The sequence below is a fragment of the Vanellus vanellus genome (genome assembly GCF_965231255.1).
Source record: "Vanellus vanellus genome assembly, chromosome: 1".
Classification (NCBI taxonomy): domain Eukaryota; kingdom Metazoa; phylum Chordata; class Aves; order Charadriiformes; family Charadriidae; genus Vanellus; species Vanellus vanellus.
Window position 1 is genome coordinate 193,943,309 of NC_138905.1, and position 13,485 is coordinate 193,956,793.

General features: G+C 40.0%; 1 protein-coding gene across 1 annotated transcript in view; it reads right to left on the reverse strand.

Moving 5' to 3' along the window:
- LOC309679379 (complement C4-A-like) overlaps positions 1-13,485 on the reverse strand; it is a gene marked incomplete at its 3' end in the record, with an annotated part of 52,533 nt that overhangs the window by 10,644 nt on the left and 28,404 nt on the right. The window contains 13 exon segments of the mRNA XM_082492664.1: positions 535-700; positions 1,458-1,551; positions 2,020-2,079; positions 2,708-2,866; positions 3,491-3,657; positions 4,661-4,829; positions 5,148-5,243; positions 7,352-7,508; positions 7,885-7,960; positions 9,523-9,726; positions 10,817-10,897; positions 11,431-11,482; positions 12,670-12,882. Of these exon segments, the coding sequence (XP_082348790.1) occupies positions 535-700; positions 1,458-1,551; positions 2,020-2,079; positions 2,708-2,866; positions 3,491-3,657; positions 4,661-4,829; positions 5,148-5,243; positions 7,352-7,508; positions 7,885-7,960; positions 9,523-9,726; positions 10,817-10,897; positions 11,431-11,482; positions 12,670-12,882 (1,694 nt within the window).

The window sequence follows — 13,485 nt, forward strand, 5'->3', positions numbered from 1 at the left end:
GCAAAAGCAGATGTTTCAGTGTTATTCTGCACAGGAGGATTTCTTTCTCACTAGCTCTGCCCTTGCCTATGTCTTGATTGTCACAACAGGATATCTCTTCTACCTCCTCTCCTCCCCCAAATGGTAGTAGACGTCTTTTCTCTTTTTTATGAGGCCAGAGTGTGACCATAAAGGAAGTAACAGCATCTCTCCAGAAAGCAATGAAACTCTGTAAATGTATTATTACTGTATTCCAATTGTACCTACTTTATTTAATAAAAGACTTCTTTCAAATGATTAGCCAGCCAGGTGCTTTAGAGCCTCCCCAGTCTGATAGGGCAGAATCTGCAATGGACATTTGAGGTCTATGTAAACTGTCTAAACCTAATACATTGTGTGGAAGCCATGGGAGGGAGGATGCAGGCTCACCCTCTATGCATACCCATAGAAGATCATCAGGCTGGATGCTGTGCTTGTGGATATGAAGAGGGTGACCAAGAATTATGAACAAAAATGACTGCATGTTCTAATGAAGAGCTGATCTTGCAGACCTACCTGACACAGACTTTGTACTGCAGCGATTCTGCTTTACTGGGAGAGTTCACATCCCGTTTCCTTCTGCTGTGGATATCAAACCACTCTATTTCAGACAGTGGTTCAAACCCCATGTTTTCTGCAGCAATCTCGTCCTCATAATCATTTTCGTCATAGTATGCAGCCTCTGGAGGTGACAGACACAATTAGCCATGAACAAATTTGACTGAGGACCTGGTACTTTGGCTCCTTTTTGTATAATGATAAATACCAGTGGGCAGTCATGCCATCTCTATGGGTTTTATAAAAGTGTGCTGTACGCCATCTCAGTATTTCTAATTCATTCAGAGATAAAATTTTAGGGATAATTATAGTAAGAATAACCCACAGATCTAGATAAGAATGGGGTTTAGGCTATGCATAAATACTTAAAGGACAATCCCTGCCTCCAAAAGTTAGCTACTCAAACAGAAGAAAAATGCAGACATAGGCAGAGAGGGTGGTGAATACACCCTTCAGGGGACAGAAAACACAGTCTTGCTCATATGGAAAACCTATGACAGATCTGCCCCAAAGAATTTTTAAGGCCATATGACAGGTCCCTTATAGCCAGGGAACTGAGCTGGGCTTTCCCCTCATGATAGCCAGGAACACCGTAAAGGGAGTTTACCTCACTCTTCTCCCGATAACAAAGAAGAGTTACTAATAGTACCTGTGTATTTGTTAGGTACCCACTGCACCTACAGTCACTCATGTAGTTATTAAACTATTTAAAAATATTAATAAGTTGAATGCAACAATAGCTAGGCAGAGTTCAAAGGCCTCTCTCTTTCCTGGTTTCATTCATTTATTCCCACTTTCCAAGGCTGGAAAACCATTAGGTACCATTAACAGCTGGCCAAAAGTGTCACCTTTGAGAACCAACCACTTCTCTTTTCACTCACCAGAGTACTTAATGCTCCCTTCCATTTCCACTGTCAAAATCAAATCATTACACGTGTTGTTCTTCAGCTCAGAAGACCAGTACACTTTTAATATCTAAAATGAACACACAAACAGCAAAGCACAAAAAGTATCATTTAAATGACAAGGGATTTACCCATCCAGGACTTCAGCAAATGCTGATGGGACATGGGAGTGTGGGGAGAAACACCGGTCTCCCAGAGGCACAGACCAGTCACAGAGGACCACTGTGGGTATAAGCAGGAGAAGTCCCATGTTCAAATCACAAATGGCGCAGGGCCTTTGAGATGAGTCTCCATTCCCAAACACAAAGGGGTCCTTCAAACTCCAGCTGCCTCTATCAGCATTGCCATTTCATGGACTTAACAAAGTTAAAAACAGGAAAAATTGACTCCCTGTCAGGGCAGTCTGTAGGCCCCTAATTTTAGAAATTTGGAGGTAGGAACACAAAAGAGGAAGTCATGGCAAGTAATTTCTCACTCTGTTTTCAAAAAAGGGATTAAAAGAAGCCCAGTTAGACTGAATTTCTGATTTACAACTTACGCTCATTGTCCCATTTCCTCTTCCGTGTACAGACACTTCAAGTTTTCTCCCAAGTTCAAACTGCAAACCAAGGGAAAAAATTTAAAAAATTTAGTCTATGCTCAGCACATGATCTACTATTTTCCTGTGATCTTAGTGGTCTTCTATGCCTTCTCCCCTCAGAACTGGGCTAGGGAAAACCTTTAGCTATGGAAGGAGTTATGAGACCTCAAGTCTCATAGGATTTTTAATGTGCTGGGCTGGTGTCATTCTGACACCATGGCTGGCATTCACACACCATGGGCTGGTGTCATTCTGAGGCCCAGGAGACACACTTTCCCAACTTCACTCTCTCCTTTGTAGCATGGATTTGACATTTTCACAGGTCCCAACACACTTAATATCAGAATGTTCCCCTTCTTCCTCATTCTCCAGCAAGACTTGGGCTCCTGTCTGGTCTTTGCTCTTGGGGGAGATTCATGTCATCAATGTCCTTGAAGATGCAGGAAAGGGCCTCTACAGTGGGCTGGTAAGCATCTGTTGATTTTTTTTTTCTTTAAAAAGATTCCTTTGTTTTGCAAATTAAATTATTAAAAATGTTATAAACCAGCTACATCATGATTGCTTAACATGAAAAAACCTAGGCCAAATGATCTAACGTTTCTCCTGTTTGAGGAAAAGAAGTTTGAAACAAAGGGTGGTTGTGTACCTCTAACTGCTTCTGAATTGTTTCATCAGTATCAGTCAGAGTAATACTGTAGTCTTTTTGTCTTCCAGGTGATCCCAGTTTTACAGTCAGGTTGGTGGAAACACTGTTCATTGTCTGTATGCTGTATGCTGACAGAGCTTCTAGGGCCACCACCGTGTCCTAGGCAAGAAAGAAATGCAAAAATCCTAACAATTATTCCAGAGTATTTCAACAGTATGTAAGATGACATATCAGTCACCTGAAGTTATTCTTCAGTTTTATGGGGTTTGCTGCTTTGAACTTCTCCTGTATCTGTTCCTACCTGCACAGGCTATTCATTTGATTTCCCAGCTGCTTCTTTCACTGGAACAGGTTGCCCAGAGAAGTTGTGGGAGCTCCATCCCTGGAGGTGTTTAAGACCAGGCTGGATGCTTTGAGCAACCTGGTCTAGTGGTAGGTGTCCCTGCCTTTGGCAGGGGGGTTGGAACTAGATGATCTTCAAGGTCCCTTCCAACCTAAACCATTCTATGATTCTATGATTCCTTCAGCATTAAAATTCTAAAGCCACTGGATTTCTGACCTTTGATTATCATAAGTCTTCATAAAGTCAAAGAATCTTTGCTGGCTTATACCAATTTTATTTTGGCCCATTTTTTTAATGAGCCAAAATCTTCAGTGCTTCATACACCAAAGCAGTTCAGGATTGACTGTTATGATGCTTTCAAATCTAAATGGAAAAGTCCTTATGGGGTTTCCGTTTTCTCCCCTCCCCCTGAAACTCCACCCAGACTGGTGGTCAGGCACCTGTGTAGAGCAATATCCTCCACCGTAGTTCCTTCTTTCCGTCAGCCACGTAGCAATAGGCTTTGCGTAGTCCATGTCTTTCAGGAACAAAGTTTGAAGCAATGCATAGGCAGTGGTTTCCACTGAGACTGCATCGTTGCCGTTTCCCCAGTAGCGCTGCTGCTTTGCTGCAAGAATAACTCAGTCTTGAATCCCCTTGATAATGGTATTTGCCAAAAATGACTATTGTTCTAGACAGTAGATAATTCATGTTGTAGCGCTGAGGAACCACAAGACACTTATGCTGTCATGAGAGCAGCAAATCAGTTGGGAAGCAGAGATAATGGAAAAGGAAACCACAATTTTCAATTTTGACTTATCCAACCATCAGCCTAATGATCCCATTGAACAGCAATGACCATCTGATGGAGTGGTAGCATTGTGTCTGGTGGTCCCTAAGAGGTAATAGTATTAATTATGCCCATAAGTCCAGTCTTGATTGAGGAGGAACATACTGCTTATGCTTAAACTATGGTTACTAAACAATAATGTATTTACCAAACAAATTGGGAGAAATTAATAGTGTGGCAGTGCAGCCATACAGGCAGCTGACTAAGCACTGACCACAGCCACGCACTGTGGGGGGAAGAGGTGACATCCAGGTGGAGCTGGAACAAAGCACTCAGAACTGGTGGGGGGCTTTGAAGGCAGGTGGGCTGGAAAAGATGCCTTCCCTCTCGATCACAAATCCAGGCCGGACTACTCCCATATGTAACTATTCATTCCTATTTACTCATTAAAAGTTTCTTCTTTCTCAGCTGGTTTGGACTTCTTTTTTTTTAGTGCACATTAAGGATGTGGAAACATGGGTAGGCAACAAGGGAAGCAGAAAAGATAAATGATGATTTACCATGATTTTGTTCCAATTCCAGTATCAGACAAGATCACTATCCAAAGAACTGCTAAGTTGTTACTTTATAGAGATATTAATTATACAAATTACATATTGCAATTTCAACATTGAAATATTTAATTATGTAATTTAAATAATTAAGTATATTACATATATACATACACAATTCAATAAAATTAAATGGTCTTCATTTACTTGAAACTGTTTTGTTTCTGCTCAAAGTGCTTTAATTAGGAAAAATGCTTTTTAACTGAATTTTTAAGAATGGTTACTAGTACCTGCATCAAAAGCAGAACAGCCCCTTAATTTTTCTTTCACAAACTGGGCTTCTTCACTATCAGACTGCACAAGTGTCAGAGCATAAGCAGTGATGGCTGTTGAATAGCAGTTATTATTTCTTGAAAGTTGATTTTTCATGTAAGCCACTGCTTTTCTAATCACTTGTACCTGTGAAAAAAGAATGAATCCATTTGAAAAAGTCAGTCAGACCTACTGTTACTGATGGTGAGAGTACTAGGAAATTAGAATACTTCACTTTAGTCGTTTTTGAGATTTTAATAATTTTTCCTTAGTGATTAAAGCCATTGGTGATGGAGTGCGTAGCTCGGAACACCTTGTTGTACATTAGGCCACGGCATCTTTTCCTATCCACCACAGATGTAAACAGACTTTTACCTCCTCGTTTGCAGTACTTTAACATAGTAGTGTGGACGTGCCATGGTGCAATAGCCTTCAGATTTAAAGATAAACAATCAGGCTTCCTACCACATCAGGTGACTCGTAGACCTGTAGAGTCTGTTGCAATGCTATAGTTACAAAGGCTGTCAAAGCCAAATCCTCTTCTGCTGACCTAATGCCGCCCTGAAAGAAGAAACATGAAAAGGAAGTGTTAAATGTACATCTATATGCTTATGATTAAATTAAAAAAAATCACTTTTCATGAAGTCAAGGACCTTCTTGTCAAACCATCTAACCACACACCATGTAGTTTTACCCTTTAATTTTGCTCAATAACTTGTGTCCACCTAAAGTATATCTTCTACAATGGCAGCCAGTTTGCATTAAACAATGTTAAGAGATTAGGAACCCACTACATCCTTCAGCTGGTAATCAAATATTTAATTATGTAACTTACACTTAAAAATCTACAATTTCTCATTGGAATATTCATGGCTTCAATTTCCAAACATAAGTGGATTTTTTTTTCTATTTCTCTGCTCCTCCCTATAAACTAAAAAGCCCTCTAACAACCAGAAATTTTGTCCTGTAAAGGCATTTATACACCATTATTATATCATTTCTTATTCCTTTTTTTTTTTCATAAACTAAACACAATACCCTCATTAGCTTTTTTTCCCTGAAGTCCTGGATTTTCATTCTTATTCTTCTTTGTGTTTCACAGAATCACGGAATCACGGAGTTTTCAGAGTTGGCAGGGACCTCTAGAGATCATCTAGTCCAACTCCCCTGGTAAAGCAGGATTGCCCAGAGCACATTACTCAGGACTGCATCCAGGCGGGACTTGAAAATTTCCAGAGAAGGGGACTCCACAACCTCCCTGGGCAGCCTGTGCCAGTGCTCTGTCACCCTCACCATAAAGAAGTTTTTCCGTGTATTTGAACAGAACTTCCTGTGTTCTAACTTGTGCCCATTGCCCCTCATCCTGCCACTGGGAACCAATGAAAAGAGCCTGGCTCCATCCTCCTTCAACCCACCCTTTAGAGACTTGTATCCAATAATAAGGTCTCCCCTCACCTTTCTCTTCTCCAGGCTAAAGAGTCCCAGCTCTCTCAGCCTTTCCTCATAAGGGAGATGCTCCAATCCCTCAGTCATCTTAGTTGCCCTACACTGGACTCCCTCCAGCAGTTCCCTGTCTCTCTTGAACTGGGGAGCCCAAAACTGGACACAGTATTCCAGTTATGGCCTCACCAGTGCAGAGTAGAGGGGTTTCTTTTACTCATGGTCTCCTTTGACAACAACCTTCTCTTTCACTCAGCCCCAAATGTTTATCCTTAGGAGATGGACAGGTTGTTTGCTTGGAAAGACTTAAATCTCCGTACAACATTATCATGCACAGCTCCTGAAGCAAATGTAAAATAGAATGTAAGTATCTCGGCATGAATACAGGTCAAAAAAACCTTTGGCCAGTTCTTGAGCTGTTTTTTTTTTTCCCCCCAACAGCATTACATCAACTGTAGAACTGACTCTGAGGGCAAAAGCCTCACTAATGAGATCATTAATAAATCATTAAATCATAGATCATTAATAAAATTAATACTTTTTTTTTTTATAAGATCACTACAAAGGTATCTTCATTTTCAATGAATTTTGGAAGAGGCACATTATTTTCATATCCTAGATGCATGGACAGCGTAACAATTTTGTGTTTCTGGACACTTATAGGGGATGTGTAGATTAACATACCTAATTGGAAATTCTGATTAGGTATCAAGATTTTTTTTATTTCACAGTGGGAGTGGTTAAATACTGAAACAGGTCACCCAGAGAGACTGTGGGATCTCCATCCTTGGAGGTACTCAAGACTCAGCTGGGCCTGTGCAGTCTTGTCTAACTAGACCTGTTCTGAGCCAGGGTTGGACTAGATGACCTCTGGAGGCCCCCTCAAAACTAAATTACAATTCTATGGCTCGATTGCCTTTGTCAATAAAAGGCCTAATTTTTTACCAAGCACAAAGATCTCAGAATTAATTTTCTAAATGCTCTAAATGCATAGGTCAGCTGCAAAATTATCTAAGACTGGATCAAAAGATAAAGGTGGTAAAGTGCTAGTTATGCTTCTCTGACATAACAGACCTTTTAACAAATTCATTTTACATTACAGATTTTGTACTTACAGTACAGATTTCTTTTCTTTAGATACATTTTGTTACTCAACAACTCACAATATTCCTTTCAATCCCTAGCAGCCCTAAATATGCAACAGATTTTTCTAAATACGGATGACCTACCTGCATAGTCCTGTCCAATACTGGGTGATGGTCATGGAATGAATCATCTGCCTGCTGTTGATTAATCAAGTAGGAAATGGAGTTGCGTATGTGACTGTCTTCGATACTAATGTATTCTCTGCATCTTGTGAGCACTTTAACAATGAATGCAGTTAACCTGCACAAAAGAAAATGTTCTAGACTTCTGCTGACGTATATTTATAGAAGAGTATATTGACAGGAAAAGAAACATTGGTATGTAGACTCATATTCAATAGAGTGCACTCACTGGAACCTAGCAAGTTATCGTTCGCCGTCAGAGTGATGTTACTCTGTGGCAAACGCAAAATGATCAGTGGCTCAGTATAAATCTCCTTCACCAAGGACTAAACATGCTCAGAGGCTTATGTGACTGACTGTCCATGATAAAAGTATATAGGCAACACCGTGTCCACCAGATTTTGAAAATCCATTCCCCCAGAAAAACTTCTGATGCATCAAAGGACAATAGAGGTATTTTGAAAAATAAAAATAAAAATGAGAAATGCACTTACCATACACTACTAGGGGTTGTTTTAAATGCTCCATAGGAGCCATCCACCTTCTGAAACTCAAGCAGTCTAGTATAACCTGCATGAACAGGACAGCACATAACCGTTCAGAGAATACACACATTTCTTGATGTTTTCATACATCACTTGTATTAACATGGACATGCTCAGTATTGACTAGTGGAAGAGTACATGGAGGTGTTCACTGGTACGTTAAGGAGGAAATGACTGGGTCAGCAGACCTTTGACAGAAAAGAAGCACTAGGCTTAGAAGATGCTCTATCTTGCTTGACTTCATTGAGCTATGAGAATAACCTGAAAACTGTGGGTATCTACAGTTACAAAGTATTTTCTGTGTAGTAAATCTTGGGAAACTTATTTCCCATTACTGACAACTTTTCAAGCTGTTGACTTTATGGTGCATGGAATGAAAAAATATACAAAACACCATCTCTTGGGTCAGACATAGGTTTAGAAATCACGAGTTGTGACCTCTGATCTTGACTGCTATTATCTTGATAGAGTCTGTATCGTAGCTATGCAACTTATTTTCTACCCCAGTGAACTTTGATAAGAATCAATAAAAGCATAATATAGGGACTAAAGGCTGCTGATAATACCAAATACTCATCAGCAGGACCTCTTGTCACTTTAAACAATCTTAGATAAATCTTTGGCAATCTTAGATAAATAAGCAAAGACCTCCATTCAGCAATTGTTAGCATGTTCCTAATCTCTGTTTATGCTCTTATTTTTCACTGATGAAATGTATGTCACAGGTTGTCTGAAGATCACAAAGACAGGTGCCTTATATTGCTTTATGCCATGTGCACACCACTACAGTTTGAAAGATCAAACCTGCTACGATAACTGATATTGATAACAGATACTCTTGGGCTTTACGTTCGTGCCTGTGAGCTGGAGCATCTCTGCTTCCACATGCTGTGGTCCTGGCTTTTCTGTGCATTTAACACCAGCTTTGGACCCAATCTTGGAATGGGCTCTTTTCGAGAAGCAGCCTTGCGGCGGTCCTCTCCTTAAGGAAACTCCCTCCCTCGGTTGGTCCAAGGCTGTTGGAGTCATTCTAGCTCATGCAATCAATACAGGAGTGTGGAAGAGAAAGTGTCAACAACATGATTACCATTGGGAGTTTCCTTAGTGATACTCCTCTTGCTAACTACAGACATCTGCAGCAGAGATATCTACATCCCAGCTGATTATCCGAAGCACTCACTGTCTATGATCCAGGGGGAGAAATGAGCATTTTTAGGACATGATTCATCATGATCTATTTTGCACATCTATGTTAGGGTGAAATGATAGAGTGACATTTGCTGTCCATTTACTCAGAAAAGATTTGACATTAATCAGCTCAGATTTTACTTTCTGCTTCTAAATTGGGCAAGAGAGAGGGTGGACTGTGTACGTCAATACTATGCAATGTCAGATCGAGGCAATTAGTCACCTAAATCCTCCTCACCATTCCTGTTTCTCATGTCTGTCTGCAGATCGTCACAGGCATTTCTGCATGGCTGCGTCAAGACAACGCTCACTCCTTTGGCAAGTAGCAATGGTTAGTGTACAATTCAAACGGACAGCAGTGATCATATCAGTTGGTCTCAGGGTATTTTTTCTGCATACCTTTTTGTATCATGTTAATAGCTTCCTCCTTCTGTTCGGGATTAAAGTTCGCCCACTGCTTACTGGCATCCAAGTACTCAATAGCGTAGACTGCGGGGGCCATTTTCACCATTGTTTGCTCTGCACAGCCTGTGGGCACCTGAATAAGTTTCTCAACTCCACTGAGACTCAGACAATTTTCAACGGACTCATCCATAATATTTCCTGTTGTAAAAAAAAAAAAACCACAAGCCATAGTACATATCGTATTTAAAGCTGGCTGTTCCAACATGAAGAAAAGTGATACCAACTACAGGTTGACACTCCAGCATGGCCTGATACTTCTCAGTATTAAACACTGTTTTCTGCTAGTTAAGACTTTTTAAAACTGGAAAAGAACAACGATGAGGTGCCAGGCCTTGGGAAAGCTGAGAAAGGTGTCTGGGGCAGTGAAGGAGCATGGAGGAGAGAGAAAGAATCCTGAGGCTGCTGGAGGCAGGGAAGCAAGGAAAGGGGGAAAGACTGGTGCTTCAGGTTCAGGCTGGAAAAGTCTTGTCAAACCAGACCTGATCCTCCCACAGGAGGTAAAAACTTCGTGCCTTAATCATGCCAAACATTTTGTGCAGAGGCTGTTTTTTTTCTTCCCCTCTCTGCAGTTTTCTCTTTTGATAAATTCAAGCATCCCCATAGTTTAGAATAGAGATTTGAAATGGCAGCCAATAGCCTTTGTGTCAAGAATGCAGTATTTTACATTTCTGGGAAAAAAAAAAAAAAACCCAAACATTTTTATCATTAATGAGTTCTTGCTAGTAGATCTTTTTTTTTAAATATGTATGCATAAGTATATATATTTATGTATACAATTATTTGATTAAATGAATATATGCTTGTACATATCATGTCTTCAGATAAACAAAACTTTCCAGAACTTACACAGCAGAGGCTGGCATCCTTATTTCTGAAGACTAAAGCAGATTTCTACACACCTACATGCAGTATGGTGTTATCAGAGACGTTAAACTCTTCCCTTCTCCTCTGACCTTCCCATAAAGTTACCCTGGGCACAGTGAGGCAGGATGGGCTGCCTATAGCTATTATATCCAATACGAGTGAGAAGGAGTAATTAGAAAGAGGAAAGGTACTGGATCAGCCTTGGGGCTGTTTTGTTTTATGACCTGGGCACACAGCACAGACCATCTGAGTCCTGGCAGAAAAACTAGGAGGAAATGGAGAGTTGACATTCAGGAAGGAGCAGCACAAAGGGACATGTCTCTTGTCACCTATGGAGAAGTTCTTGACAAAAAATTGCATTTACCTTGCAGGCTAACAAACACATGACTATCAGAACCCGGTACCATATCAGATGGTCTGTTCAGGTCCAGTGTATGGGAATTTACTGTAAATAAATAGTAAATAGAGATCTACATTCAGACTCTTTAAACATAAAAAAATACAGTGTAATTTTAAATGTGCTTTTCATTAAACATCTTACAGTTGATGGCAATTATGACAGCAATGTTATCAGAAATGTTAATTGGAAATTTATGAGAAGAAATATACTTGTATTTCTTAAATTGATTTAATTTTCTATCATTAGCAATATTTTTTGTCTTGAAAAGAGGCTCATTTTTAATACCTTTTAAGACCCATTAGTAAATAAAATAGATGTCTACTTAATATTTCAAGCATATTGCCTTGAAACACAGAAGTAATACAAATCAATTCTAAACATTTACAATTAAATGATTTTTCTTTCCTGAGTCTTTTGTTATGGATTGGATGAAGAGATTTGTGACTAGTTCCGGTCAACCAAAGCAATGTTGGTACATTAAGAAGAATGTCACTGCACCCATCAGATATTCATGCCAGGCTTTACACCCCCTGTCCCTACCCAAAACCTCATCTGTATCTAATTCTTTTGTAACTTACAGTCACTGTTAATGCAAATCGTCTTTTCTTCTCTCTGTAAAATACCTTCAGCCTGTACAATTGAGGAAAGTAAAGTCAAAACTTTTGCAAGCACTCACACCTGAAATTAAGTTGCAAGAAAGCTGCACTCTTCGCCCTTGCACTAGACCAGCAGATGGCAGAATAAGTTATTTCGGAGCGAGACTTCTCTCCAGGTAAAACTGAAGCTTCAAATCAGAATTTGTCTCCCACCTGAAATTCTAATGAACTCTACTGACTTTTTTTGTTATTATTGACATACTTCCCTGGATGAAGTTCCTTTAACCAAAACTAACCCAGAAAAATTAAACTTCATTCTAAGCTTTGTGAGCCGTGCAAGTCAAGTTCACAGGTAGACTGACTTTTATAAACCTCTCATCTGTGAAATCCACCAAGTTTTGAGTTCATCTTGTTGGTTTTAGTATAAAATTGGACTCTTGAGTCTATGTCTGTCTGTGGAAAAGTTATGGCCTGTAACAACAGCAGGTTCCTGGCATCCATACCTTATCTTTACCTACATGGCTATCCCCTGATATTAATGGTGCAAGGATTCATATTTTGCAGTTTTTGTGTGGATTTAAAATAGCCCTCAGTGGGCAACTTGAGAGCTGTAATGAGTCTGTGCCAGTCAGCGTTGCTTCTTGAGAAGTCATCTTTTCTAAATGGCTTCTCCTTTTCATCATTTTGAAAGCGCACTAAGGTATTAAATAATCAATACAACATCTTTGTTTGCCAGTATGTGTTTTAGCTATACAATTGTTAAGATTGAAGAACCATTAACTAGAAGGAATAAAATAGGGTTTAACTTTATGACTAGCAGAGAGTACTTCTTTCTCAAAATATTGCTAGATGGACATCTTCAATCTTGGCTTCATAAGGAAAAAAGATTTTTTATAAATGTCAATGAAGTGGGTGGAAGTTAAAGATTACGAGATGGGCACTGACTACATGAAGGAAGTTGTTGCTCTGTCATGGTTTGAAGGACGCCTTTTTACCATAGAGAACAATTCTTTCCATATACACTACACACAAGCCCACCACAGGGTTAAATTTCTTCCCCATGCTATAGCTCAATCCTTTCTGAGAAACAGGTCTCCTGAGGCTGCTTCCAGCCTTATGTTTCTATGATTTCACTCCCTCCACAAGACCTCCATACTTAATATTATATTTGAGGAGGAACACACGTTAGTCAAGTGCCTGCCCTCAACTAGTTATACCTACCACAACATTGAGGTTCTTCCTAATGCTATCACTGTGCCCAGAAGTGGTTTCGAAAGCAGTAATAGTAATTGGAATTTCTCCCACAATCAGTGGGACAACTGAGAAGTAGGCTGGTGTTGCAGAGTTCCCCTTTGCCACCAGCGTCAGCTGCACAACCTTCTCCGTCGCCTCTGCGGTGCACAGCCCCTTCACAGCATCCATCGTCACAGTAACCTGCAGGGACAAGGGAATGCCTGCTATCAGGCATAGGAAAAATACTCCAGCTCCACCATGTCTAGATAAGAATGGGAAACGAGAAACAGGTATATCAGGAGACTAGCTTCTACTTAAAAATAAAATAAATATGCAGACATTTTGGAAAGCCAGAAAGTGATTTTTCACTTCACTTCACTCCCCTGAATTTACTATTCTCCCTTTATAAAATGGGAAAACTTTTTCACCAAGAAGTGATCAAATGCTGGCACAGCTTGTCCAAAGAGTTTGTAGAGCCTCCCTCCTTGGAGATATTCGATATCTGACTGGACAAGGCCCTGAACAACCTGCTTTAACTGGACCTGCTCTGAGCAGCATGTTGGACTAGACACCTCTGGAGGTCCCTTCCAACCTAAATTGTCCTATGACCCTCTGGTCTGTTAACATTCATCTACATTAACTAAGGCTGTGAAGGTAAATCAGCTAGTATTTCTTCATTACACTGAATTTTCAATATAGTTTTGGCCTATCCCTGAACCACAGGGAAATAAGAAGGACAGTACATTTTTATACATCCCAGCTCTATACCATTCAACACAGTTCAGAAGACGCCGGTCAAACAGA